Genomic DNA, 26,969 nt, shown 5'->3' on the forward strand with positions numbered 1-26,969 from the left:
TATCTCTCAAGCAATTCTTTTATTTTTTAATTTTGTGTTTTGCCAACAGCTGGCATCCAGCATGTGCTCTATCTCTGAGCTATATCCCAATATTCCCCTCCCCACCCCCAAAAACACCCCGAGTAACCAGTTAGTTTCAAGAGTTTGCTTAAAGTAAAATAATGCAGACAACACTCTCTTTCATAAACATAAAATGTATAATAAATATAAAATAAAGAAGACAGTGATATTTATGTCAAGGGTGAAATAGTTTAATCTGAAAAGGCTTCTTTCTGAATCTCTGTTGTAATCTGAGTATTCTTTTTTCAGTTTCATTTCTAGAATCTCCATTGTCAAACTTGTCATTCACTTTCAAGCCCCCACATGGGATGTTGCAGGTGAATATCTGTAGGAATACAATTTATTGTCCGCTCCTCCACTTAAAAGTAACTGCATAATGGAAGAAGAAAAAAAAAATCACAAATATGTAAGTAAATACAATTATTTTATGTGACATAAACCTAATTACTGATGATTCACTTGAATTGAGATTATGCTTAAAAGACCAGTTTTATTAGTATCCACTACTATATTATAAAACATCATATCAAAAGTGACCACCTGAGTCTGGCTGAGCCATGACATGTATACTATTGTACTTTTTAGGAAGCATATGCTAAGAAACAAAATTAAGAAATCTGATGATACAGGTTTACATATTTAAGAACATTATCCCAAAGCACCAGTCAAGTGTGGCCCATTTTATAGTCTATGCTTATTAAATTTTTCTAAGTGGGAAAAACATTTTGTTCCAGTTAGTTTAAAATATATGGTCTTATATATATAAGATATATAATAATTATATAATATTATAAATATTATACGGCAAAACCTGGCAAGCTACCGTGGCATATTTGATATGCCAAAAACAGTAACAAGTCTATTATATATACTCATGAATTATTTATGATAAAAATTGTAATATATATAAAAAGGAAATGTTTTCTTTTTTTGAATAAGATGAGTTTTTACAAATAAGAGAAATTTAGAACACAGAACTATATATATATATATGTATATATATATCAGGTATACTGATACTGGTTACTGATAACTGAGCAAAAATACAATTTATTTTGATAATAACCTTTCTTTACCAATAACTGATAAAATCTTTAAAATATTCCCCCCCCCCAAAATAACTGGTAAGTTCTTACCCCTGTTTCTGTCCAGTCTACACTCAGAACTTTGTCTTCATGAGCAGCCAGGTCATAGAGAGGAGCCTTACAACTAAAAGATGAAAATATGAATGTGCTAAATGTATTCCATTAATACTAACATTGATGATTACCTGCTTTCCTGAAAATTTTGCACAGTGCACGCATCTTCCCTGTCCTAATACTCACCGAATTAAAAATTCTGATTGTTTACTTGATCATCTCTCCTGTTTCTGTTTTGTTGGCTACATCTAGTTGTGCTGAGGAATTAGTTCTAGCTCACTGGACCCACGTGATGTTGGGGCTGAAGCAAACTCAGGGGCTTCTAGGGCTTGCAAAACATGTTTGAGTTATCTCAGCCATCATCTGTTTTTCCATAGTAACAGACCACGAAGACCAATACATTACTGCAACTAATATATTTAGGGAAATATGCAACTAAAAAATAACTTTTTTAGACTTCCTTGACTTACTTTTATACTTCATCACATACTCCAGCATTAAACATGGGTTTAAATGCTCTTTATTTTTCCATGTATATATGGAAAATCCCCAAATTCATCTGTAGGCCAAACAATTTTTCCTGATTTTGATATGGATATCCAATACATATCCTGAAATAAGTTCACAAAACCCCAAACTCTTGATTTTTTCTCACAAGCCTGTTTTTCTATTCTTCCCCATAACCAGAAATAGTACCACTTAGCTGCTCAGCCTTGATTGCCCTCTATTCATTTCTGAACCAGTTCTGCTGAAGAGGGCTGTCAAGATTATGTCATCAAATAATATGTAAGACGGCTGGAGAAATAGTGCAGTAAGGCGATTATCTTGCATGTGGTTAACCCGGGTTCAATTCCTGACTGCCCATATAGTCCCCTGAGCCTGCCAGGACTGATCTCTGAGCACAAAGCCAGGAGTAATTCCTGAGAACAGTCGGGAGTAAGCACTGAAGACAAACCAAACCAAACCAAATGTAGCTAGAATCCAACCACTGGGCTGGAGTGATAATACAGTGAGGAGGGCAGCCAACCTGGGTTCGATCCCCAGCATCTCATATGATCCCTGAGCACTACCAGAAGTAATTCCTGAATGCAAGCCAGGAATAGCCGAGTATTGCAGTGTATGACAAAAAAAAAAAAAAAAAAATCAACCACTATCTCCATCATAGTCTCCACTGTTCTACCATAGTCTAAATTAGCATTTCTAAACTGGGGGCCATATGGTGCCTGCTGTGGACCCCAGGATAATCCAAGGATCACATATAAAAACTGTGTAAGTGGGTGACCATGGTATGAGACTGAGGGAACAACTTGTAGGACAGGGGGAGCACAGGACAGAAATAAATTTGTAAGCGGGCCTACGTTGGAAAAAAATTGAGAAATTACGATATAAGTCACTTCTTTTTTCTTATTTTTGGGTCAGACCTAGTAGTGCTTAAGGCTTACTCCTGGCTCTGTGCTCAGGGATCACTCCTGGTGAGCTTGGGGGACCATATGAATTGCCAGGGATTGAACCTAGTCAGTCATGAGCAAGGCAAGCACCCCACCCGCCGTACTATTGCTTTGGCCCAATGATTCTTAAATTATAGGAACAACCTCTCTGATTTTTTCTTCCCCAGGTTAAAACTCTCTAATAAAATCTTCCACATTAGAACCAGAGAGTGCAGTGCATAGAGCATTTGTCTCCCACACGACTGACCCGGGTTCGATCCCCAGCACTCCTGGACTGCCAGGGGTGATTCCTGAATTGCAGAGCCAGGAGTAAGCCCTGGGCATTACTGGATGTGGTCCCCAAACAGACACACATACCACCTTCCAAACCCTTCCTCATCATATTTAGAGTAAAACTCAAATTCCTTTCCAAGGCCAAGGAATTTAAGAACCACTACATGCCCTATGCTCTTACCACACTCCTCCTTGCTTATTCCATTCTTAAACACCAGCCCCTTGGCTATTCTGCCAACATATCAGGACTTTTCTCATCTTACCTGCTGCTTGCTTTGCTATGATCATACCTTCATAGGACTTATGCCCTAATAGGTTCAGTTCACTATCAGACTATCACTATCTAAGAGGCTTTTCCTGTTTAAGAGGCTCTTTACTGTTTTACTTTCTTCACAGCATTTACTAATATTATTAGAAACTACATTACAGCTAAATAAAATCTTATTAAAGTATATGTATCCTCTAGATATTAGTCATGTTACTATTATGCTGACTGAAGTTAAACAGCTAACTGATCACTGTTCCATTCTACTTGTAAAATATTAAGCATATGCAATTTATTCTTTCTAGAATCAAGAAAGAAACCTTTATTATCTGCAGAGTTGCATTTGTTCAGAAACCACTAGGATTCTATTTTTTTTGTTTTTTGGGTCACACCGTGCAAGGCAAACGCCCTACCTGCTATGCTATCACTCCAGCCTCCAGGATTATATTTTTTATATTTATAGTTTAAAGGGTCAGGATAATTATTCTACCTTTTTTTTGGTTTGTTTTACAACAAGATCAAAAAGACGTGTTATACAAATTTGTAATTTTTGGGGGCAAAAGGTAACTATCACAATCATATTCTTTCAGAATATAAAACACCTGATAACATGAAGAAAATTTCTTTGATTCTGGCTTTTCTTTTCTTTTTTTTTTTTTGCTTTTTGGGTCACACCTGGCTATGCACACGGGTTATTCCTGGCTCTGCACTCAGGAATTACTCCTGGTGTTGGTCAGGGGACCATATGGGATGCTGGGAATTGAACCCGGGTGAGCCGCGTGCAAGGCGTATTATAAATGCCCTACCCACTGTGCTATTGCTCCAGCCCCTCTGGCTTTTCTTTTTGAAAACAATTACTATTATTGTATCAGGCAGGTCAGATGGCCAATATTTTTTTCTTTATGCTTTTGAATAATTTTATTGTTTCTGTTTATATTATTTTCTCTGCATACAATAAGCAATAGATAGGGGTTTTTTTGTTGTTGTTTTTGGGTAGAAATTTGGCTTACCTTCTTGTATCCCACAGCTTGACAATATTATCTAAAGAACCTGAGATCAGCTGCTGCTCATGTGTAGGAGACCACTTAACTGATGTTACCCAGCCTGTATGTGAGGTTAGGGACAGCGACACTAAGGAACCATCTGAACAAAGAAAGGATAACAATTATTGAATTTTAGAAAACAAAAGCTGGAGCCCACAAATGTGTTTAAAAAAAAATTCTCTTTTATACATTTAATTAGTGAGAAAAAAAATACTGATATTGCTTACATATATCTTTATTTCATTGATGCAGACCACTCACCTTTAGTTCGCGGATCCCACAATCTGATATGCCTATCTGTGCTGCCAGATGCTAAACGTTTACAAAGTGGAGAATAGGAGATAGAATTAAACACTTTATTTCCTGTCTGAAAAGACAAAAAGAGGGTGGAGAGAGAATATTTAATCCTGGCAGCCAAGAGTAATGAGGTAAAATAAGGTTTATCATTAAAAAGCTCAAAGAATCATTAAGGCTTACCAAAGTTGACTTAAGACTGCCAGACTCGACATCCCATACTCTAATTGTGTGGTCCCAAGACGCACTGCAGATTTCTTCAGCATCTGACCAAAGAACAGAGGAGATTGCTTCCTTGTGGCCAGAGAGGGTAACTATAGGAGTCTACAATCAGATATTCAAAAGATAAAACATTTTCATTTTAGAGTAATTAATAGTTAAGTTATTCTTAAATCCATGGGCCAGATATTTTGCCAGGTGCAAAATATGTCCTACTTATTTCTTTCTTATAACCCTGTAAGAAGGTTCTTTTTTTCCGGGGGGTAGGGGGGCACACCCAGCAGTACTCACTCAGGAATTATTCTTAGCGGGGCTCTAGGGACCATTTGGGATGCAGAGGATCAAACCTGGGTTGGCGGTGTACAAGGCAAATGCCTTAGCCACTGTACTACTGCTCCAACCCAAATAAAGTTTTGTTTTCATATAAGATACTGAATCTGAAAAGGATAATTTGCCTAAGCTCAAACCTCTTATACGTAGCAGATATAAGTTTGTACCTAATTATTATGCCAAAGTTCATAGTCTTCTCACTCTATTTTGCTGCTTCCCTCTCTTTTCTACTTTTCATTTTCAAAAGTATTAATATAGGGGCTGGAGCAATTGCACGGCGGGTAAGGCGTTTGCCTTGCATGGGCTGACCTGGGTTCAATTTCCAGCATCCCATATTGTTCCCTGAACGCCGCCAGGGGTGATTCCTGAGTGTAGAGCCAAGAGTAACCCCTGAGCATCACTGGATGTGACCCCAAAAAGCCAAAAAAAAAGTATTAATATAATAATAATTTTTCCATATATACATGTTACAAATGTAAATAAGTCTAAAGTTATTACATATAAGTATATATAATATGTTAAAAGCTCTGGAGTCAGTCAGATTTCAGTTTGACACTGCCATTTTCAATTGTGCTGCCATTTTCTACATTCTTTTCCAGTGGAGGAAAAGTATGTATAAAATTAGTTTCTTCAGATAAATTAATCTCAATAGATTATTTTCACCACATATTTTCCTCAGCATCGTTAAATTCTATTATCAAATCTTTAAATAATGTCCTTGGCTCACTTATTAATACCATCAAATTTTAAATCTTTTTCTTAAATTAAAATTCCCACACTACTTGTTTTAAAGACAAAGAAAATATGAAGGGCAGGGGAGGGGTAGGTTTGAAAGGGAAGACTGTTAATGTGCTGTCCTATTATATTAACTTCCTTAATTATTACTTTATCTGTAAAATAAGGTGATTATATCAGAGATCAGAAACTTGTTGATAAAGGCTCACAAATAATTTTGCTTTGCAGATCAAATACATTTTTCTATACATATTTTGTTTTTATTTTTTTATTTTATTTTATTTTTTTTTGCTTTTTGGGTCACACCCGGCAATGCACAGGGGTCATTCCTGGCTCATGCACTCAGGAATGACCCCTGGCGGTGCTCAGGGGACCATATGGGATGCTGGGATTCGAACCCGGGTCGGCCGCGTGCAAGGCAAACACGCCCTACCCGCTGTGCTATCACTCCAGCCCCTACATATTTTGTTTTTAAAACAAAATGACCAAATGATCCCTAAGTTCTCTTTTGTTCTGAAAATTTCCTGGGGAAAAAAAAAACATGAATCTATTAGAGTAAGGAACAGAATATCCATGATGATGCAGAACAAAGTGAAAATATGGATATAAAGGTAACCAGGCACCAGAGATAGTGCAGCAGGTAGGGGATTTGCCTTGCACACGGCAAACCCTGGTTAGATCTCAGGCACCCCGTATAGTCCCAGGAACATCAAGCAGGAGTGATCGTTGAGTGCAAAGCCAGTAGTAAACCCTGAGTATTATTGCTATGATCCCAAAATTTAAAAAAAAAAAAAAAAAAAAAAAAAGAGGGCTGGAGGATAGCACAGCGGGTAGGGCGTTTGCCTTGCATGCGGCCGACCTGGGTTCGATTCCCAGCATCCCATATGGTCCCCTGAGCACCGCCAGGAATGATTCCTGAGTGCATGAGCCAGGAGTAACCCCTGAGCATCGCCAGGTGTGACCCAAAAAGAAAAAAAAAAAAGAAAGAAAGAAAAGAAAGTAACTAATGCTCTAGGATAGTAAAAAGCATGGTGAAATATTTATGAAAGTAGAACAGTATTGTTCTAACTATTTATCCAGAAGAATGAAACTTTAGGTTTATACCATTGTTTACAAATGATTATAGCAGTTTATTCATAATTCTCAAGTTGGAAATGAAAACTACCCAAATAGTCTATAGCTGATAAGTTATTAAATCAACTGCTGTAAATCCATATAATACTACTGACCACTTAAAAAAGGCAATAAACCACAGCCAGAGATGTGTCTCAAGTGGTAGTAAACTACATGCCTTACACATGAGAGATCCTGTTAGGAATGTAGTCTTTGGTTCAAGAGTACCACCTGGTGTACCTCAACAATGACAAAAACAACATGGGAATAAAGCATGGTACTTCCAATAACCTGGCTAACTACTATGTGTTTTTTATTTTATTTTGTTCCTTGGTCTACATGTAGGAGTGCTTAGGGCTTACTCCTGGCTCTGTACTCAGGGATCACTCCTGGTGAGCTTGATATGGAGTACTGGAGAATGAACCCGGGTTGGCCAGATAGTAAGGTAAGCACACTCTCCACTGTACTATCTCTATAGCCCCTTCTTTTTAAACAAGGGGTTCTTTTGAAGTGCGGGTGAATATCAAATGCATTATGATAATGTGAAAAAATGCTTGATGCAGAAGCTCAGTGTATAAAACAGCATATTAGTAGGTAATGAGAGGCTCCATTCAGCTTTAGTGCAACTTTATTAGATTAATAAACATTAAGATTCCGCTTGAGTATTTATGATTTTTAAATCTACAGACAGGCTAATTAAGGTCAAAGCAAAGCAAAACAAACATAATTTTTAAATAAGATCAATACAGACTTACGATAACTACAGTTGGTTCTTATAAATACTTACCCTCGTTAGTCCTAATTGCTCTGTTTTTTGTTTCTTTCTTGGACGATTTGTGGATTCCTCTATTTCATCTTCTTCATCTGTAGGGACTATGTTAAAAAAATTTATTTGTAGAATTTATGAGAAATACTAATTACAACAGACTCAAATCTTACACATCTGAACATAGTTTCTCTGACTTAAATCAATTAATTAGAAAATACATATTCTGGAGCTGGAGCGATAGCACAGCAGGTAGGGCGTTTGCCTTGCATGCAGCCGGGTTCAAGTCCCAGCATCCCATATGGTCCCCTGAGCACCGCCAGCAGTGCAGAGCCAGGAGTAACCCCTGTGCATCGCCAGGTGTGACCCAAAAAGAAAAAAAAAAAAAAAGAAAATACATATTCTTTGTTTAATAGAAAACTACATATAAAAACAATACCTGTTACTGATTTTCTACAAGGAAAAAGCAAAACATAAGTTTCGTTAAATCCTAAAATCTAGCAGTTTGATATTTTGCTGTCTTTAAGATCATTATTCTAGGGTTAACAACATTGCTCAAAGGTAGAGTTCATGCCATGAAGGCCCTGGGCTTGATCTCTGGCACGCCCTACCCCTGAATATGATTATTAAAACCATCCATCACTTTACCATGTTTATGAAAAACTACCATTTTTATTATTAATTGTATGAGTTCTGACTAGATTGCAGTTACATTATTAAGGAAATGAATGACTAGGTAAATGTGTTAAAAGGAAACATTCCTGTCTGGTTTATTCTCCTTCACTATTCACTTTTCTAATAATAAATTAAAAGTATTTTAAATAATAAAATCTTTAGGCTGGGTTGGGCACATTTAACACTGAGCCACATCCCAGCACTCTCAGTTCTGAAATCTTTGTTACTTACCATTTGGCTCAGTAGCAAATCTAAATGAAAAACTATACATTTTAACAGTGAGTAACTAAGTATTAATGTTTTTCACAAGGTAGACTATTAAAGGAAACAGCTACACATACATTATCTTATTGATTCATCACTGGCTTTAAAAATTTTTGGAAAGTCTACTTCTTTTTCTTGTCATCCTAAACATAATTATTTTAAAACATTTTAGTTTTTCTTTATCTCTCAACACCACTTTGCAAACTGCGTTATATTGTAATACAGCAGTTACCTCAGAAGTAGCAGCTAATCTGAAGTTACCTGTGTAATTTTTTGTCGATATTTTTTCCCCTGGTCTCCCAAGCAATGCTCCTATGGGGCCTGTGATCCACAAATCCTCAGCCCAGCTATTCGAGTCAGTATGCTTGGTTAGATACCGGGCCTAGCAATACAGTGCTATCTAGGCCCAGTGGTGCTGGGGGACAGGAGGTAGGAGGAATATGATTACTGGGGATTCTTGTTGGGGCCTATGGCTTGAAAGGCGTTTCCCCCAGCCCTTTGGGTTGGCTTCCAGACTATACTAGTCACTTCTTAAAATTTTAATGTGGTGGTTTCTTCTCTTTGGGGGTAGGGAAGGGTATGGATGAGCAGGTCATATCCAGTGGTGCGAGGGGACTAGCAATGCCTGAGATCAAACCCAGCAATCCTGTATATAAAACATGTGCTACAGCCCTACTTTACTCAATAGTTTCCAAGCTTAATTTTCTTTGAAAACACTAATTTTAAAATGGAACAATACACAATAGCCAGAATCTGGAAAAAACCCGAGTGCCCGAGAACAGATGACTGGCTAAAGAAACTTTGGTACATCACACAATGGAATATTATGCAGATGTTAGAAAAGATAAAGTCATGAAATCTGCAGATAGGTGGATCAATATGGAAAGTATCATGTTGAGTGAAATGAGTCAGAAAGAGAGGGACAGACATATTAAGATTGCACTCATTTGTGGAACATAAAGTAACAGAATGGGAGACTAACACCCAAGAATAGTAGAGATAAATACCAAGAGGAGTACTCCACAGCTTGGAAGTTGACCTCACATGCTAGGTGAAGCAGCATCTCTGATAGAGAAGGGATCACCAAGCAAAGGGTACTAGGCGGGCCCACTAGGGATGGAAGATACAGGCTGAAAATAGACTATAGACCGAACAGGATGCCTATTTAATACCTCTGTAGCAAACCACAACACCCAAAAAGAGAGAGCGAGCAAATGGGAATGCCCTGCCACAGAGGCAGGATGGGGTGAAAGGGGCAGGGTGGGGGTGGTGGGAGGGATGCTGGGACCATTTGTGGTGGAAAATGGGCACTGGTGGAGGGATGGGCACTCGATCATTGTATGACTGAAACATAAGCATGAAAACCTGTTAAGCCTGTAACTTTGTCTCACGGTGATTCACTAAAAAAAAAAAAAAAAAAAAAAAAAAGAGGAACAATAGGAGGAGACTCCAGCCCAGAGTCACCTCCCCAGACCTAAATATCTATGGACATTTACCCCTATTAAATCTATAACTTTTCTTACTACTATCAAAGCTAACTTATTTCTTCCTCTTTCCATTATTTCTATTTTTTTTAATGTGTGTACAATATCCAGCAGTGCTCATGATTAACTCCTTACTCTGTGCTCAGGGATCCAAGGGGGTTTCTGGGAATCAAGCCCAGTTCAGCTATATGCAAAGTAAGTAAGTACCCTATCTGCCATGCTCTCTCTCCAGCTCCTATTGTTCCTTTTCTTTTTTTATTTTTGGGTCACACCCTGCGATGCTCAGGGGTTACTCTTGGCTCTGCACTCAGGAATTACTCCTGGCAGTGCTCAAGGGACCATATGGGATGCTAGGAATCAAACACGGGTCGGCCTCGTGCAAGGCAAATGCCCTACCCGCTGTGATATCGCTCCAGCCCCCCCTATTGTTCCTTTTTAAAATCTTTATTTTCAAAGAAAAGTAAGCTTGGAAAACTATTGAGAGTAGGTTTTTAAATATATATATATATAAACCAGAAATTCATGTTAAAAAAAAAAAGAAATTCCTTGACAGAAAAGTGATCTTAATCAAAATGATGTAAAAAGGTGTTTTTATTTCTAGGTTCCTAAGTAAGATAACCAGATATATTGTTCTAAATTCACTGATTCTCTCTTTTTTTTTTTTTTTTTTTGCTTTTTGGGTCACACCTGGCAACGCTCACGGGTTAAGTCCTGGCTCTGCACTCAGGAATTATCCCCGGCGGTGCTCAGGGGACCATATGGGATGCTGGGAATCAAACCCAGGTCGGCCGCGTGCAAGGCAAATGCTGTGCTATCGCTACAGCCCCTCACTGATTCATTTTTATGGCAAAATGTGGGTTAAAATTTCAGTGAAATTATTGAAACACAATCAAAGTAAAACAAATATTTAATTTACCTGTAGACCAGATCTTTAGCATCTTGTCCCAGGAACCACTGCAAAACTAAGCAGAAATATTTAAATGAAATAAACTATAATGTAATCCAGCATATTATTTGTCTGATTTATTGTTTGTAAGAACATTTAATGTGCCAAGAAATCCTTACTACTGTTTTTTCATTTGTTCTTTGTTTCTTTGTACCATATCCAGCAGTGCTTAGAGCTTATTCTTTTTTTTTTTTTCATTCTCTTTTTTGCTTTTTGGGTTACACCCAGCGATGCTCAGGGATTACTTCTGGTTCTGCACTCAGGAATTACTCCTGGTGGTGCTCAGAGGGCCATATGGGATGCCGGGGATGGAACCCAGGTCGGCCACAAGCAAGGCAAATGCCCTAGCCACTGTGCTATCACTTCGGCCCCTTAGAGCTTATTTTTAATTCTACACTCAAGAGATCACTTCTAGGGGCTGGAGCGATAGCACAGCAGGTAGAGCGTTGCCTTGCACTCGGCCAACCTGGGTTCGAATCCCAGCATCCCATACGGTCCCCTGAGCACCGCCAGGGGTGATTCCTGAGTGCATGAGCCAGGAGTGACCCCTGTGTATCGCCAGGTGTGATCCAAAAAGAAAAAAAAAGAGAGAGATCACTTCTAGTGGGGCACAGGAGACCATACAGGATACCAGGAAGAACCTGGGTTAGCTAGATAGTGCCCTGCCCACTAAATTATTTCTCTGGCCTTAAGACTGTTTTTTGTTTTGTTATGGGGACCCTCAGGTGATACCCAGGGTTTACGTTTACCTTTGTGTTCAGGGACTCATATGTAGTGCTTGGAATTAAACCTGGGTCAGCTGCAAGCAAGGAAGCACTTATTTTGCTGTCCTGCCTCTCTCTCTTTCTGTTTTTGGGATACACCCAGTGATTCTCTGGTATTACTACTGGCAATGCTTTGGAGATCGTATAGATTCTAGGGATCAATCTGGGTCAGCCATGTGCAAGGTAATAGCCCACCTGCTGTACTATCTCTGGCCCCAAAGTATCTCTGGATGCTCTTACAACTTTGGTATCATCTGTCCAGACTCCTAGGAACTCAATCTCCATGATTACTAAGTTACTATTCTTAACCTACATCCTGAATGCATCAAATATCCTGTTATGCCAACTAGCAAAGAAAGACTCAGAAGGTGCAGGAGACAGTACAGTGGTTAAGACACTTGTCTTGCTTTTGACTGACCAAACCCTGGTTACCACTAGGAATGACCTCTGAGCACAGAGCCAGGTGTTAGCCCTGGCACCTCTGGGTTTGTCCCCCCCCAAAAACAAATAAATAAGCACACACACAGAATACTCCAGTGTATGGGCTGAAGAGGTAGGTACAGGGGGTATGAAGCTTGCCTTACACGAGCTGAGGTAGGTTCAATCCCTAGCACACCATATGGTCCCTCAAACCACTTAGTCCTGGCTCTGTGATCCTGAGCACAGAGCCAAGAGTAAGTTCTGTGCACTGTGAGGGCATGGTCCAAAAATCAGAAAAACCCCCAAAGATATTCCAGAGTAGTTCAGAGGAAATTTCAAATTACAAGGGACTTATATCCTTTGTAAGCCAATACAGTATTACCCTCAAGATTATTTTAACTTACCATTTTGTCTTAATAAAGAGAAGATAAATAATAGAAAACATTTTCTTATTATAAACACTAACTTTAGTATATGCTAATGCTTAGAGGCTTTTAAGCTTATTTGGCCTGTTGCTCCCTTTTCAGAAAAAAAAAAATCACACAGAGTTCTTTTGGAAATCTACCTTGTTTAAGTAAGCAAACAGAAAATATCCACTAGTTGCAAACAAGGCTATTATATTATAGTCTTTAGATTATTTCAGCAACCCCTGGGGCCAGTATCACTCATTTTGGGAAACACTTGATAATCAACTAAATATTTGCAATTGTTAGCAACTATGAAAATATTAATCACTATGATTTAAGAAAATTGCTTGATTTTTAAAATTTTTTAAATTTCTAAAATATCTGCAATTTATATACAATTTTAAACTAGGGATCAGATTAAGAAAATTTTTATATCTTTTATTCTGTGAGTACTTACTTTTGATTTGCTATAATATTTATTACTCACCAATTACTATGAAGACAGCCAATTGCTATGAATACTTGCAGAAAAATCTTGCATAAGCTCAAATTCCAATTCAGCACACTAGTACTAAAACAGATACTTACTTTGGTTCCTGTGCTGTCGACAGCTATAGAATCCACACTTCCAGCATGACCTCTACAGCAGTGTAGGGCTTTCACTTTGTTTCTCTCTACATTCCATTCCCATAAGAGAACAGTCTGATCCATAGAGGCAGTCAATAGCAGACAAGACAAACTGTCTGAAGAAATAAGAAATGAATCAGTTAAAAACCACCACCAACAACAGTGGTTAGTGTTCTGGGCCCAGGAAGACAGCTCCAGCAGTAGAGCACATGCTTAGCATGGTGCAGGATGGAGTTTGATCCTCATCACATGGTTTCCTGAGCATCACTTTCAAGCCTTGGTGGTGCCGTCCCCACCCCAACAACCTGAGTGCTACTGAGAACACTACACAGTCAGGCCCCGTTGGGCATTGCCAGGACGGGGCCCTATATTAAAAATATAGTATGTTTTCACACCAAACTTTTGTCTGAAAAGATCTGTTAAAAAGACAGAGGATAGAGGATTAAGAGTGATGTACTGTTTGCAGGAGGCCCAGGGTCAATACATGGCAGCACATCATCCCCCCCCAGCAACACTGAGAGTAGATACTGAACACTATGGGCATATAAATGTATAGAAGAGTGGTGCCAGCATGTGACCTAGTATAGAACACATGCTGAGATTTCAAGAGGTAAGAGGTCAATCCCTGCCATCCTGGCACAGTCAGGTAGGACACATTTCCACCAGCGCATCCACTGATACCATAACCACAACCAAGTATGCAACCCCAGATATCACAACAATGACAATAACCATGAAAGGGAAGGCAAAAATATTAAATTCTTTAAAAGAAGGAGAAAAGAGCTCATTTGACTATGTTTTTTGTTTGTTTAGTTTTAGTTTGTTTTTTCGGGCATACCTAGCAGTGCTCAGGGCTTATTCTTGTATTCAGGATGTTCAGGGTCATGCCTTGCAGGGCTTGGGGGACCATATGGGATGCTGGGGATCAAACCCAGGTTGACTATGTGCAAGACAAGTGCTTTATCTGCTCTGCTATTTCTCTGGCCTCCATTTCGCTAATTTTTTTAAAAGCAGCATATTATGTAAGGGGAAAATCTTCCAAAATATGAAAAAGCTCATGGCTGTAGCTTAGTAATGAAGCAATACTTCCTATGTATGACATCCTGGCACCATCACTGTCATCCCGTCGCTCATCGATTTGTTCTAGTGGGCACCAGTAACGTCTCTCATTGTGAGATTTGTTGTTACTGTTTTTGGCATATCCAATATGCCACGGGTAGCTTGCCAGGCTCTGCTGTGCGGGAGGGATACTCTCGGTAGCTTTCCAGGCTCTCTGAAAGAGGCGGAGGAATTGAACACGGTCGGCCGAGTGAAAGGCAAATGCCCTACCGCTGTGCTATCGTTCTAGCTCCCCTGGCACCATAAAAACAAACAAACAAACAAACAAAAATACATAAAAGCAGAAACAAAGAACCAAACAAGGCTGGAGAAACAGTATAGAGGTCAAGGTGCTTGCTTTGCACACAGCCAACCCTGGTTCAGCCTTCAGCACTGAATATAGTACTCTGAATACAACCAGATTGTGGAAGATCTGGTTGTATTCAGAGTTGTGCTCGTGAAGATCTATGAACACAGATTGAAAAGTAAGCCCTGTACGTCACTAGGTATGCAAAAAAATCTTCCTCAAACAAAAAAATCCCCAACAACAACAGTGTAAAGATATGACTCTAATAAATTTTTTAAATGTGTATTTGATGTAATTTTAATATTCACTTTTAATTCTTTATGGATTTAAAATGATATAATCCCTTTCTGGATGGGTGTTTGAATATTGTATAACTGAGACATAAACCTGAGAACTTTGTAACTTTCCACATGGTGATTTAATAAAAAGTTAAAAAAAAATGATATAATCCCTTTCTTCTTGAACTTTATATATGAGAAGGGTTAGAGTAGGAATTCCTATGCTGGTGGCACGGGGGCAACCATGTAGTGGAGGAAAAAACCTGGGGCTCCTGTATGCAAAGCAGGCACTGCAGTCCCATGGATCAATCTGCCTACCCCCAAGCCCCTGAATCCTTGAACATTTTGTATTTCAAAATTTTCACAATAGCTATGTTATTTTCACAGCAGGTATTTCATCCCCATTCTACCCCATGTCTAAAAATAGCTTATTTACAATAATCTACTCCAAATCCTTTCAGTTCAGGCCAAGTCCTCACCTTTTTTCACCCAGGCTACATCTTTGACAACGTCCATATGTCCGACAATTGTCATTATTGATTTTCCTTCTAAGGACCAAATTCGAGAAGTCTTATCATAAGAACCAGTCAAGATCCTACAAGACAAAAATCTTATGAAACACGAAAAGTAGTTGTCTTAAAACTAAAATTAGTACTTCTAGAGCAGTTAAGAGAGTAAACTGGGTATCTTATTTTTATACTACATTATACAGCTTATCCTAGAAGGCTGGCAGTCCCGTGCTCAGGTGGGCAGTGCTAGAATTATAAACTCACCTTATGGCTGTACTTGGCAATGCTAAGAGGGCCAAGCAGTGCTGAGAATGAGTGTCAGGGCTTTGCACATGCACACTGTGTGCTCTACCACTTGAGCCTTATCCTAGCATGAGAATTATACTTTAAAACTCTTCTTTAATATAAAAAATGAAATTTCAAAAACACACAATAAACCAAAATATGCTGTATTTGGCTTTTCAAAGTCTAACAAGCCCTGTATATAATTTTGACTATTGTAAAAATCTACAGTTTACAGGGAAGCTGAGAAAACTGTTATAAAATCTAGGTGATTTGTACTTAACAAGCCCAAACCTTTAAAAACAATAAAACCAATTAAAGTAATAATAATAACAATAAAAACCCTCTGGGTAATTATGAACACATTCTTTGAGAAGTAAGCTTATACTATGATCCAATCTTGAGGTATTTTTTTCACAAGTCTGTAGAGTTTTGCTCTAGTCCAAGAAATACCATCTTGATTCTGAGTTCCCCTTTTTCAGCCTTAAAGTAGCATTATCTGCATCTTCAAATCTGTTAGGCCAGAAGATCTGTGTCTATATAAAACATCCTCCCCCGACCCCACCCCTTGAAACAAGTTGCCACCTTAGTTTTAAATGGAACAGACTCAGATCCAACACACTAAAACCCTGGAGACCTGATCTAAGCAGAAGACAAATTTTACTGCAACAACTTATTAAGACAGCTCCTTTTCAAGTATAATGAATGTAAAGATTTTTGGCATGACCATATTTAGGTCAATACATTACTTCTTTCACAAAGATAATTACAGAAAAATATTCATAGTACACTTAAAAAGAGTGACAGAAGTTCTTAAGAAAATCAGAATAACATTTATCTGGCAATACCATTCCTCTGCCCCTTCGATTGAACTGATCCAGTCATCGTGAAACAAGCACTGCTCTGGCTGAGGTGCAGTATACTTTTCCACATATTCTATTTCCACAACTTCTTCCTAGAAAGACACCAAAAGCCGATCCAGTGACACACTCTGAAAATAGTACATTATGAGGATAAAAGGACCCCCAATTTAATATATGTATCTTGACAGTCACTTGTAGAACCTAGAAAACCTGGAGTCATACACAAGGAGGAAAAAAAGTCTACATAATAACTTAAAGTTAAAAAAAAAACACATCATGGGGAACTTATGCTTTTAAAGCAAGGAAAAATAAAAAGAACTTTAAATTGTAAAATATCATAGAAGCAAGCAAATGAGCACAAATAAAATGATGCAAAAGTGATTATGGTTACAAAATATTGTCAATGTTCTTAGTGTCACTAAATTGTATCTAAAAATGGCAAATTTGAGGCCTGAGTGACAGTACAGTGGGTATGGTGTTTGCCTTGTGTGAAGTCAACCCAGCTTCGATCCCTAGCATCCTATATGGTTCCCCAATCCAACCAGGAGAGATCTTTGAGTGTAGAGCCAGGAGTAAGCCCTGAGTACCACCGGGTATGGCCCAAAAAACAAAAAATGGGGTAAAAAACAAAACAAAACAAAACCCCAAAACAATTTTATGTATATTTACCACAGATCTAAATTATTATTTTTTTTTTGGCTTTTTGGGTCACACCCAGTGATGCATAGGGGTTACTCCTGGCTTATGCACTCAGCAATTACTCCTGGCAGTGCTTGGAGAATGATATGGGATGCTGGGAATTGAACCCGGGTCAGCTGTGTGCAAGGCAAATGCCCTACCCTCTGTGCTATTGCTCCAGCCTCCACAGATCTAAATTTTATCTAATAAATCATAAAAGCAATTACAAACTATCTCAAGTTATGCAAACAATAATTATAAACATACATTATATAGTTTAAAAATCACAGGTGGAAATCACTATGTGGCATAATAACCTAAGTTTTTTTTAACATCACAATCATCTTGTACAATATTTCTGTAGTACACATGTATTTACTATTCTTGTTCTTGCCAGTTCTTACACATATTAAGTACCTTTTTATGTCTAATTATCTCCATTTCTTGAACACACTCAGGAAAGAAGGGATTTAAACATTGGATATTAACAAAAATATTTTTTTAAAAAATTAGATATTTAGGAAGCTAATTTTTTGGGGAAGAAAACAATTACCAGTTTTAGTATATGTACTGAAAAACTGAGCACAAGGGGGGAAAAAATCCACAAGATCTTATAAACTATGTATAGATTTAGGCAGATTCTGAATCTAAGTTTATCTACATTAGTTAATGACAGCTCAAGTAAAATCGATTAGGTATTTGAACTTACTGATGAGATGTTTTCCAGTTCCATGTGTTTGACCAAGGGCATTCGCAAGAACTGACCCTTGATAAGAAAATCAAACTCCACATGTTTGTGTAACTCTAAAAGGAATATATAATAAACATTCTTAGGAAATGCAACTGGATTGTCAGAGACATATGAGTTACCCCCATACAAAAAGGTACCTGTTATGTCAGTATTGTCTCCAAGTTTTCCATGGCACAATCCAGTCATGTAGTCTAATATATTATGTGATTTTTAGGAACAGAAACAATTTATTCTATTGGTAATTTTCTATCACTGATATAATTACTTTAACTTTTTGTTTTGTTTCTGGACCACGACCAGTGGTTCTTGGGGACTCTGATACTGGGGCTACTGGGTGCAGAACATGGACTCCAGCCCTCTGAGTCATTTCCCCAACCCAATTATTTAAATTTTTTAAAAAATTTATTCCATGGAAAACTTAAAACACATATAGAATACCCAATTATATAACATAATGTAACCTCAAATAACATAATACCCAATTCCAACACATTTTGACAACTGACAACGTGTAATTATCAATATTTTTCCCATTTTTCACTTCATCTCCAATCTGACTTAAAGCAAACCTCAAAAATTTTATCATGTATCTATAGATGCTTAAGTACATATATACGTGTGTATATACATATACACTTGTTATAAAAACTTAAAATACAATTACAATATTATAAAATTTAATAATTTCTTTAAAAATCTAGTAGCCAAGTTTTAAATTTCCTCATTTCATTTTATAAATATATTTTGTAGTGAGTATATCAGCACCCAAAATTTACATATCTGATTATTTATATTATTAAACAGAGGGGAGAATATTATTCCTCCCCGCCTCTTTTTGCCCCTTTAATATACTAGGTCCTCTAGTATATTTATATACTAGTAAATACATTTGGAATTTGATTGTGGGCATCTCCAACGTAACGATTAATTTGTTGCTTTACCATCTGATACATCATAGACACTGGGCATACCTATATGCTTTATTAGATTTCAGATTTGCTATTTTGGAGAGGAACTGCAAGATTTTCTACTCCGTCATATCAGGAAAATACAATATATCTCGGTTTTTTTAAGATGTTTAGACACAGCTCTGGTCTCAAATGTTGCCAGTCTGATTCCATCCATCATAACATTCTTTGTCATATCTAAGTAATGGTTTTGCATTTGATAATCATTAGTTAAATCCTTTATCTGGAGTTAGCAAAATGATACATATTATTCATTTCATACCTGCTCTGGCTATAACCCTTCAAGAGAAATCTTCTCATTAAAAAATGATTTATTTGCATCATCAATTCAAGGGTAATTAATCACTCATGAGTGATTCTTGAGTGCAGTCAGGAGTATCCCTGAGCACCACCACAACCCCCTCTCAGAATATTGACTTTTTAAAAAATATATTAATTACTTAAATTTAAAACATTTAAAAAAATTTAAAAAATATAATCTCCATCCACTTGTCACCTAACAGCACTAATGATAGTATGTAGGGTTCTTGATTTGCATGCAGCCAACCTGGGTTCAATCCCAGCACTCACATGTCCCCCTGGCCCCCAGCATTTGCAGGAGTGATCTTAGTTCAGAGCCAGAGTTAGCACTAAGCATATCGAGGTGTGGTCCAAGCCCCTATCAGTCACCCTCCAAAAAAAGGTTAACTGGTGGACGCTCTTCTTTCATCAATATATACCTTGTCCATGTTACTTTATAGTTAGTACATAATATACATGGAACATGTCTTATATTATTTGATACTTTCATTTTTATGTTTGAGACAATATTTTAAAATGAATTCTAAATATGTATAAAATGCCAAGATTAACATAGATATTTTTAATATTATCATCTTGGTCCATAGTATTATGATAAATGAGGCCTAAGCACAAATATACTTGTTCTATGCCTACTCACGCAGAGCAATCATATCTTTTTTGTTCATTTGTTTTTGGGTCACATCCAGCAGTGCTCAGGACTTAACTCCTGGCTCTGCACTCAGGGATCACTCCTGATAGGGCTCAGGGAACCAAATGGGATACAAGGGATTGAAACTGGGTTGATGTGAACTAGCCAAGTGCCTTATCTGCTGTACTATCACTCCAGCCCCTCACATCTTTTTGTGTTTTGGGTAACATCTGGCTATGAACAGTGCTTTCTCCTACATGGGGACCACATGTAGCGCCAGAGATTGAACCTGAGCTGGCTGCTTGCAACATAAGCTCCTTAACCCCTGTACTATCTCCTTGGCCCAAAACCACAAGTCTATTACTCAACATTACTACTGTTATACTAAAAGTCTTTATTTTCAAATCTCAACCATGTTATTTCTATATTGCCTTAAAAGTAGATTAAACTGAAATGATTATTTTTTCTGAAAATTTTACTTCAAAATATTTTTTAAAGTATCACACAGCAGGGAAACTTATGAAATTCACTAATTTTTTGCTGCTATATAAAATAGGGCTTAAAAATTAAAAGTAAAATATAAACATGTTGAATTTCAGTGTAGTCTGTAAACTTCTGGATTCTCAATATATGTATACATACCATTTTTGGCCTCCAACAGTTTATTGATGAGGTTACTAAGGTCAGCAATTTCAGAAGCTGCAGGAATTGAGAAGGGAACATCATCTACTGCATATCTATAGAAAAAAAATAGATGTCAAGATCAAGTTTACAGATATTTCAACAAATCTGCATTCATTCAACAAATTTTTAGTGATTATCTAATACATGCCAGACATTTCATTTTATGACAGTTTTTAGGAAGGGGGGACTTAGGGTCACATCCAGCAGTGCTGTTTGAGGTGAGAGTGGAGATTAGGCTTGGTGCTTTTGGGTTGTATGGGGAGATTACTCCTTGTGGTGTATAGGAATCAAACCTAGAGTTCATGTAAGCAAAGTATGTGCTACAGCCCTCTCAGCTATCTTTCTGGGCCTCTAACAGGGGGTTTAACAGAAACGATGAGGAAATTTTCTAAGAAATATTTAAAATCTAGTAATCAAATACAATAGAACTATAAGAACAATATACCAAAATGATAAAATGGAGAACAAAAATGTGTTGGATCATTTCAACCAAAGCAAAGATCACAGAGAGCAGAATTTGAAAATAATGCACAAAAAAGTATCATTCCTAAGTTACTTCTAGAAAAATGAGTTTTTGCCAGGTTGGAGAGTTAGCTGGAAGAAAGGAGGAAGAAAGCAAGAGAAGCAAAAATAACAGCTTGAGCACTATTATATTATTCATACATACCTCCTAGCTTATCTAGGCAGTGATCTACAAATGCATGGAGTGGTTTTATAAGCTGTGAAGTAGGTCTACTTTCTGTAGGAAATGAGGAACAACTATAGCAATTAAATTAAATTAAAACATCATTGAAAACTCATTGGGCTGAGTGCATGCTTTGCATGTAGAAGGCCCAAGCTCCATCCCTGGTAAAGCATGGTCTACTTTGAACCACAGCAGGAAGAGAACCCTGTGCAGAGAGCCAGGAACAGCCCCCAAAACAACAGGCTAGAACTTAAAAATCAAAACAGTGACTTGAGTGACAGTACAGTGGTTAGGATGCTTGCCTTGTATACAGCTGACTTGGGTTCAATGTCCCAGTATCCCATACATGGTCACCTGAGCACCACCAGGTGTGGCCCCAAATAAAACAAAACCACCAAAACTTAACAATCCCCCCCACAATAGCTCTTTCTTGGTAGCACCATGGAGACTATATTTTAGAGAGAAAGAGTGAACAAATTAGGAAAGTTCTAAGAGAATGGAAGAGAATACTTGCAAGTTGCAAATATCTGATAAGGATTATGCTTAGAATAAAAATGAAAATAAGTACCTACAAAAAAATCTGTACACAAATGTTCACGTATCATGATTAACATCCAAATGGGAGAGCAAACCATATGTTCTTTAGCTCATGAAATAAAATGTGTTACATACATACATTGGACTCTGGTCTTATCGTCATAAACGAAGTAATGATAGTACAATACAGATGACGCTGGAAAACATAGTCAAAGAAGCCAGGAACAGAAGACTGCATGCTCTACAAATGTTTTGATATTATAAATATATGTTTAGAATGAAGTGATGTCCAAAAAGAAAATAGTAGATGTTATATCAGTGATTGGGCAGGAGGGATTAGAAAGACTGGATTGGTGATCTCAGCTTTTACCTTTAAAAGGTGGCTTAAATGTTCTTGAATGTTTAAAACAACTGTATTATGAACAACATTGTAAATCAGAATGTTTAAATAAAGCTTCAAACATTAAATTAAAAAAAATGTTCAGAGGCTCAAAAGATGCCACAGGTGTTAAGGCCTTGCATCCTATAGACTAGGGATTGTTCCCTAGCACCTAAGCGGCAGGGGTTAGTCTGAGAACACCAATCCAAGAATAGCTCTTGAGCACCGGAGGGATTGGCCCTATTCCCACCCTCACACCCTACTCCTCCAAGAAATCCTAACATTGTGATGTTTGCAAAAATTCTTTAATACATAAAACCACTAAAGTGGTCATCGCAAATATGCAAGTTCTATTGTATTTCAATTTAAAATTTATTTAATTTTGCTTTTTGGGTCAGCGATGCACAGGGGTTTACTCCTGGCTTTGCACTGAGGAATTACTCCTGGCAGTGCTGGGGGGGGCAGGGGGAGAGGAAGAACCATATGGGATGCTGGGAATCGAGCCTGGGTTGGCTGCGTGTAAGGCAAACGTCCTACATGCTCCAGTCCCACAATTTAAAAATTTTTAACAAAATAGAATGAACTTAAAAAATTTCTTTTTCTTTTTTATTACTAATCATCAGGGGAACGGAAACCAAAATATTAATTAGATATCACCTCACACCAGAGACTGGCACACAACAATAAAAAAACCACAGCAGGAATTGAACTTCAATACCATCCAGCAATTCCAGTCCTTGGAATATACCCCAAGGGTTCAAAAGTACAATGCAGAAAAGAAATCTGCGTTCCTGTGTCCAATGCAGCACTATTCACAATTGCCAAAACCTGGAAACAACCTAGTGCCCAAGAATAAATGACTGGATAAAGAAACTATGGTAAATATACACAGTGCAATACTACTTAGTGTAAGAAAATATGAAGTTATACAATTGGCTTCTACATGAATGGCTCTAGAGAGTATCATGCTGAGTGAAGTTAGCCAGAGGGAGAGGGACAGACACAGAATGATGTCTCTTGTAAGTGGAATATGAAGAAACTTCGTAAGGGTACTTAATATTTCATAATGGAACAACAAATGGGAACCAAGAGCAGGAGAACTATTCTTCAGTGGATGCTTGTCACTGGAATAGGGGTAGGGGTGATAAATTAGGGAAGGGAACATTAGGACAATGGTAGAGGGAAAAAAGTGCCTCCTCTAGAGACAGGCTGCGGAAGTGGGAGGAAGAGGACAAAAGGCGGGAGGGAAACTGGGAACATTGGTGGATGGAAGTAGATACTGGTGAAGGAACTGGTGCCGGAACATTCGATGCTTAGTAATAACTTTCTAACTCAGTAATTTATGGTGACTAAAAATTAACTTAAAAGTTCTTGATTTTTAATTAAGGCTGTAGTTTTGGAAAATAGAAAGTTTCAAAAGATGTGAAGGATAGACTGCAGGATTCACTCACCAAGACAGGAGAAAATCTCCTTTTGCTACAATGGGTTTTTTAAGAGAAGGAAGGGGCTTTAGTATTTATTAAACAGAAAAGACTAAATTAGGGGCTGGAGCGATAGTACAGTTGGGGGGGGGGGTGTTTGCCTTGCGCATGGCCGACCTGGGTTCAATTCCCGGTGTCCCATATGGTCCCCTGAGCACCACCAGGAGTAATTCCTGAGTGCAAAGCCAGGAGTAACCCCTGAGCATGGCTGGGTGTGACCCAAAAAATAAAGAAAAAAAGAAAGAAAAGACTAAATTAGCAAATCTGGGGTGGACTTTGAGATTCTGTGTTTTCTTCCACCCCCCACCCCCCCCCCCCCGATTTTTTCAAGGCAGGGCTACACCCTATTGTTTGGTGTTCAGGGCTTACTCTAGGCTTTGTCCTTAGGGATCACTCCTGGCATCCTGGCAGGGCACCAGGTGTACATAAAATGTAATACCGTCAAAGCAAAGTTATTTAGGATCTCCAAAAGGTAACAAAAACTAGAGATCAAACTTTTTGGTTCCTCCATTGAAGCATTTACTACTTTAGTCAATAAAATGAGGGACCAGGGCCAGAGTGGTAGTAGAGCAGATAGGGAGCTTGCTTTGCAGCAGCTGACCTGGATTCGATTCCTGGCATCCCATATGGTCCTCCAAACCCTGCCAGGAGTGACCCTTCAGTACAGAGGTAGGAGTCAGCCCTGAGCACAGCTAGGAGTGGCCCAAACCAAAACAAAAAAAAAAAAGGAGGGACAGGAGGAAGAAGCAAAATTCACATACACAAATATATAGAAATGATTACATATTTATGACTAAAGCCATCATCTCCTTTCATTTTGCCCCTAATAGTAACAACCAGAATATCTTAAACCAAAGAAACAAGATCTCTCAAGGTTTTGCTACCAATTTTGATAATTTAAACAAATGGGTGTATATATATATATATATATATATATATATATATATATAAAACATTCATAAATCCATAAATCTCAAAGGTTAAAATACATGATTTATAATTTATAAAAATGTCTTGTCAATCTAAAATTACGACTAAAGGGGCTGGAGCAATAGCACAGCAGGTAGGGCATTTGCCTTGCACATGCACAGGCCGACCCAGGTTCAATTCCCAGCATCCCATATGGTTCCCTGAGCACTGCCAGGGGTAATTCCTGAGAGCAGAGCCAGGAGTAACCCTTGTGCATCACTGGGTGTGATCCAAAATGCAAAAAAAAAAAAAAAAAAAAATTCAATTAGAAAAATATGCAATTATATTATTACATTACATTCCCTGGGAAGTATTTAGGTTAAATATACAAACTTATGTGCATTGATAATACAATTTATGTATTGTAGCACACAACAATACAAAATACAGTAAATATATTTTTTACTAGGTCACCTAGTAGATTAAATAGATCAACTCAACAAGGCACAGTTAAAGAATAATCTGAAGGTGAGAGCTTTAGAGTTTATGGGAGAAAAAACTTGTTAATAAAGAAATATTTATTGTCATCAGTACAAGAAGTTGACACTTCTGGAATCCGGGGATTTACAGCCAAAGAGACCAGAAAACACAAAATTAATAATGTAACTAACATATACCATAAAGCAGAAAAAAATAGGGCTTAGATCTATCCTGGTTTAAAAAGCATCGTCTCTCATCCAGCATTTAAGAGAATGTCTCCTAAGAAATTGCTAAATACTATCAATAGATAGCCTATTGGTCGTAACCTGTTTCAGCAAGCAAATCTGAATCCTCTTCAGGTTCCTCTAAACTAATACTTAAAATTATATGCTGAGCAAAAACATGATCCCAAAGGGCTGCAGGCAAGCCCCAAAGGAATTCTCCCTGGGCAATGCAGATTCCATCCGAGCACAGCAGGGTTCGGATTCTCCACCCCACTCCACCTCACACCCCCGAAAGTGGAGTAGATGGGGTTTGGAAAGAAGGCAGAGACAACCAGAGATCAGAGATCCATAGAGTCTAACCTAAAGAGCTCTGGGAAAGGGTCCTAGGGAGGGGAGACGGGAAGCACTTTTACTTACTTCTTATTGTCAGTGAAGAAGCGGGTCTGGAGCTGAGCCATGGCAAGTAGGACACGCAAACTTGCCAACAGAAATTCAGGGGATCACAGCAGACAAAAGGCGTTCTCGTCTCTTTAGGGCTACGAAACGAGGAAGCTCAAAATGAGAACACGCTGGTAGAGGAGAAGCTGCAAAGACTGGGCTTCCGCATTCGGTTCCCCGGCCTCCAAAGCAAGAACCCACCACGAGGCTGCTGTACATTCACCAAGTCCAGGCCACAAACATCAACGACCTATTCAAAGATTTAGGAATCATCGATTGGCGAAGCAGTTTTAAAGGGGACGTCTCCCAGTTAATTTAAAAAAAAAAAAAAAACCCTCCCCGCAATATATTTAGGTCTGGGAACATATAATGACAATTCAGAAAGTATCGATCAGATTCGGTTTCTCTCTCGCTCTTATTAAATCTGGAGAAATATCCCCTAAATCCGCTATTTCAAACACAGCACCTAGACACAACTCCCAATAAGCAGCACTTCTCAGACGCTATATTTGTTGGAACTTGTAGTCGTAATTGCCACGCTACTCTCACGTCCTTTTGGGGGTTGGAGATAAACATAACAGTGCGCTGGGACTAGGTCCTGGTAGTGCTTGGGGGAGCCATGCAGTGCTAGGGACAAAACCGGGCTGCCACATGCCTGCATTTCATGGAAAGCATGGGCTCAGAGCATTAAATTACTGCTCCAGTCACCAGCCCCCAGCCTCCACCCCCACCCCATGACTCTCGCCAGCAGCTATTATCTTTACTCCGTCTCTTAAATTTGGGTAAAATCCATTCGGATTTATTTTGTACTCGCCATCCCAGGCGAAATTAAACCCTACCGAGATTTCCTTTGGGCTCCGGCCTCAAACCTCAAGCGATGAGAGGCGGGACTACGAAGACAGAAGAGCCAATCAGGTGGGAAGACCGAATACGGTGGCTGATAATGGCCTTACTTTAGGGCGCTCCGTTGCGCGCTCTCTGAGGGGGTACGCCTGCGCACTGGGCTGGTCTCCATGGCGGGGCCTCGGAGCCAAGACGAGGTTGAGTAGACTCGTTTTGAATTTTCTCCCCTCTGCTCCAGCACTTTGTGGACTTCCCTCCTCGCCCAGTAGGGCGCTAGTCGGCGGCGGCGGGAACGGAGGAGTCGGAGGTTTGGCAGGGCCGTCCGCGCTGACGGACCGGACGCTACCTCTCCCCCACCCCCCACCTCCTCCC

At 38.6% G+C, this 26,969-nt stretch overlaps 1 protein-coding gene across 5 annotated transcripts; it reads right to left on the reverse strand.

The window, feature by feature from the left end:
* On the reverse strand, window positions 1–26,930 carry WDR12 (WD repeat domain 12). 5 transcript variants are annotated; one of them, XM_055120473.1, is made up of 15 exons: window positions 26,594–26,729; window positions 25,956–26,004; window positions 25,734–25,852; window positions 20,580–20,674; window positions 17,997–18,091; window positions 16,595–16,701; window positions 15,435–15,550; window positions 13,234–13,388; window positions 11,025–11,070; window positions 7,707–7,792; window positions 4,706–4,846; window positions 4,490–4,595; window positions 4,196–4,328; window positions 1,197–1,269; window positions 1–429 (listed from the first exon to the last, which is right to left on the reverse strand). In XM_055120473.1, the coding sequence occupies exons 3-15, from the start codon at window positions 25,772–25,774 to the stop codon at window positions 352–354; spliced, it is 1,272 nt and encodes a 423-aa protein (XP_054976448.1). In that variant the 5' UTR covers window positions 25,775–25,852; window positions 25,956–26,004; window positions 26,594–26,729; the 3' UTR covers window positions 1–351. The 5 variants fall into 5 exon arrangements, with proteins under 5 accessions (XP_054976448.1, XP_054976446.1, XP_054976445.1 ...); XM_055120471.1 differs by having other exon boundaries at window positions 25,734–26,004; window positions 26,708–26,930; XM_055120470.1 differs by having other exon boundaries at window positions 25,734–26,004.
* Between the last annotated feature and the right edge of the window lie 39 nt (window positions 26,931–26,969).

Source organism: Sorex araneus, chromosome X (genome assembly GCF_027595985.1).
Source record: "Sorex araneus isolate mSorAra2 chromosome X, mSorAra2.pri, whole genome shotgun sequence".
NCBI lineage: Eukaryota > Metazoa > Chordata > Mammalia > Eulipotyphla > Soricidae > Sorex > Sorex araneus.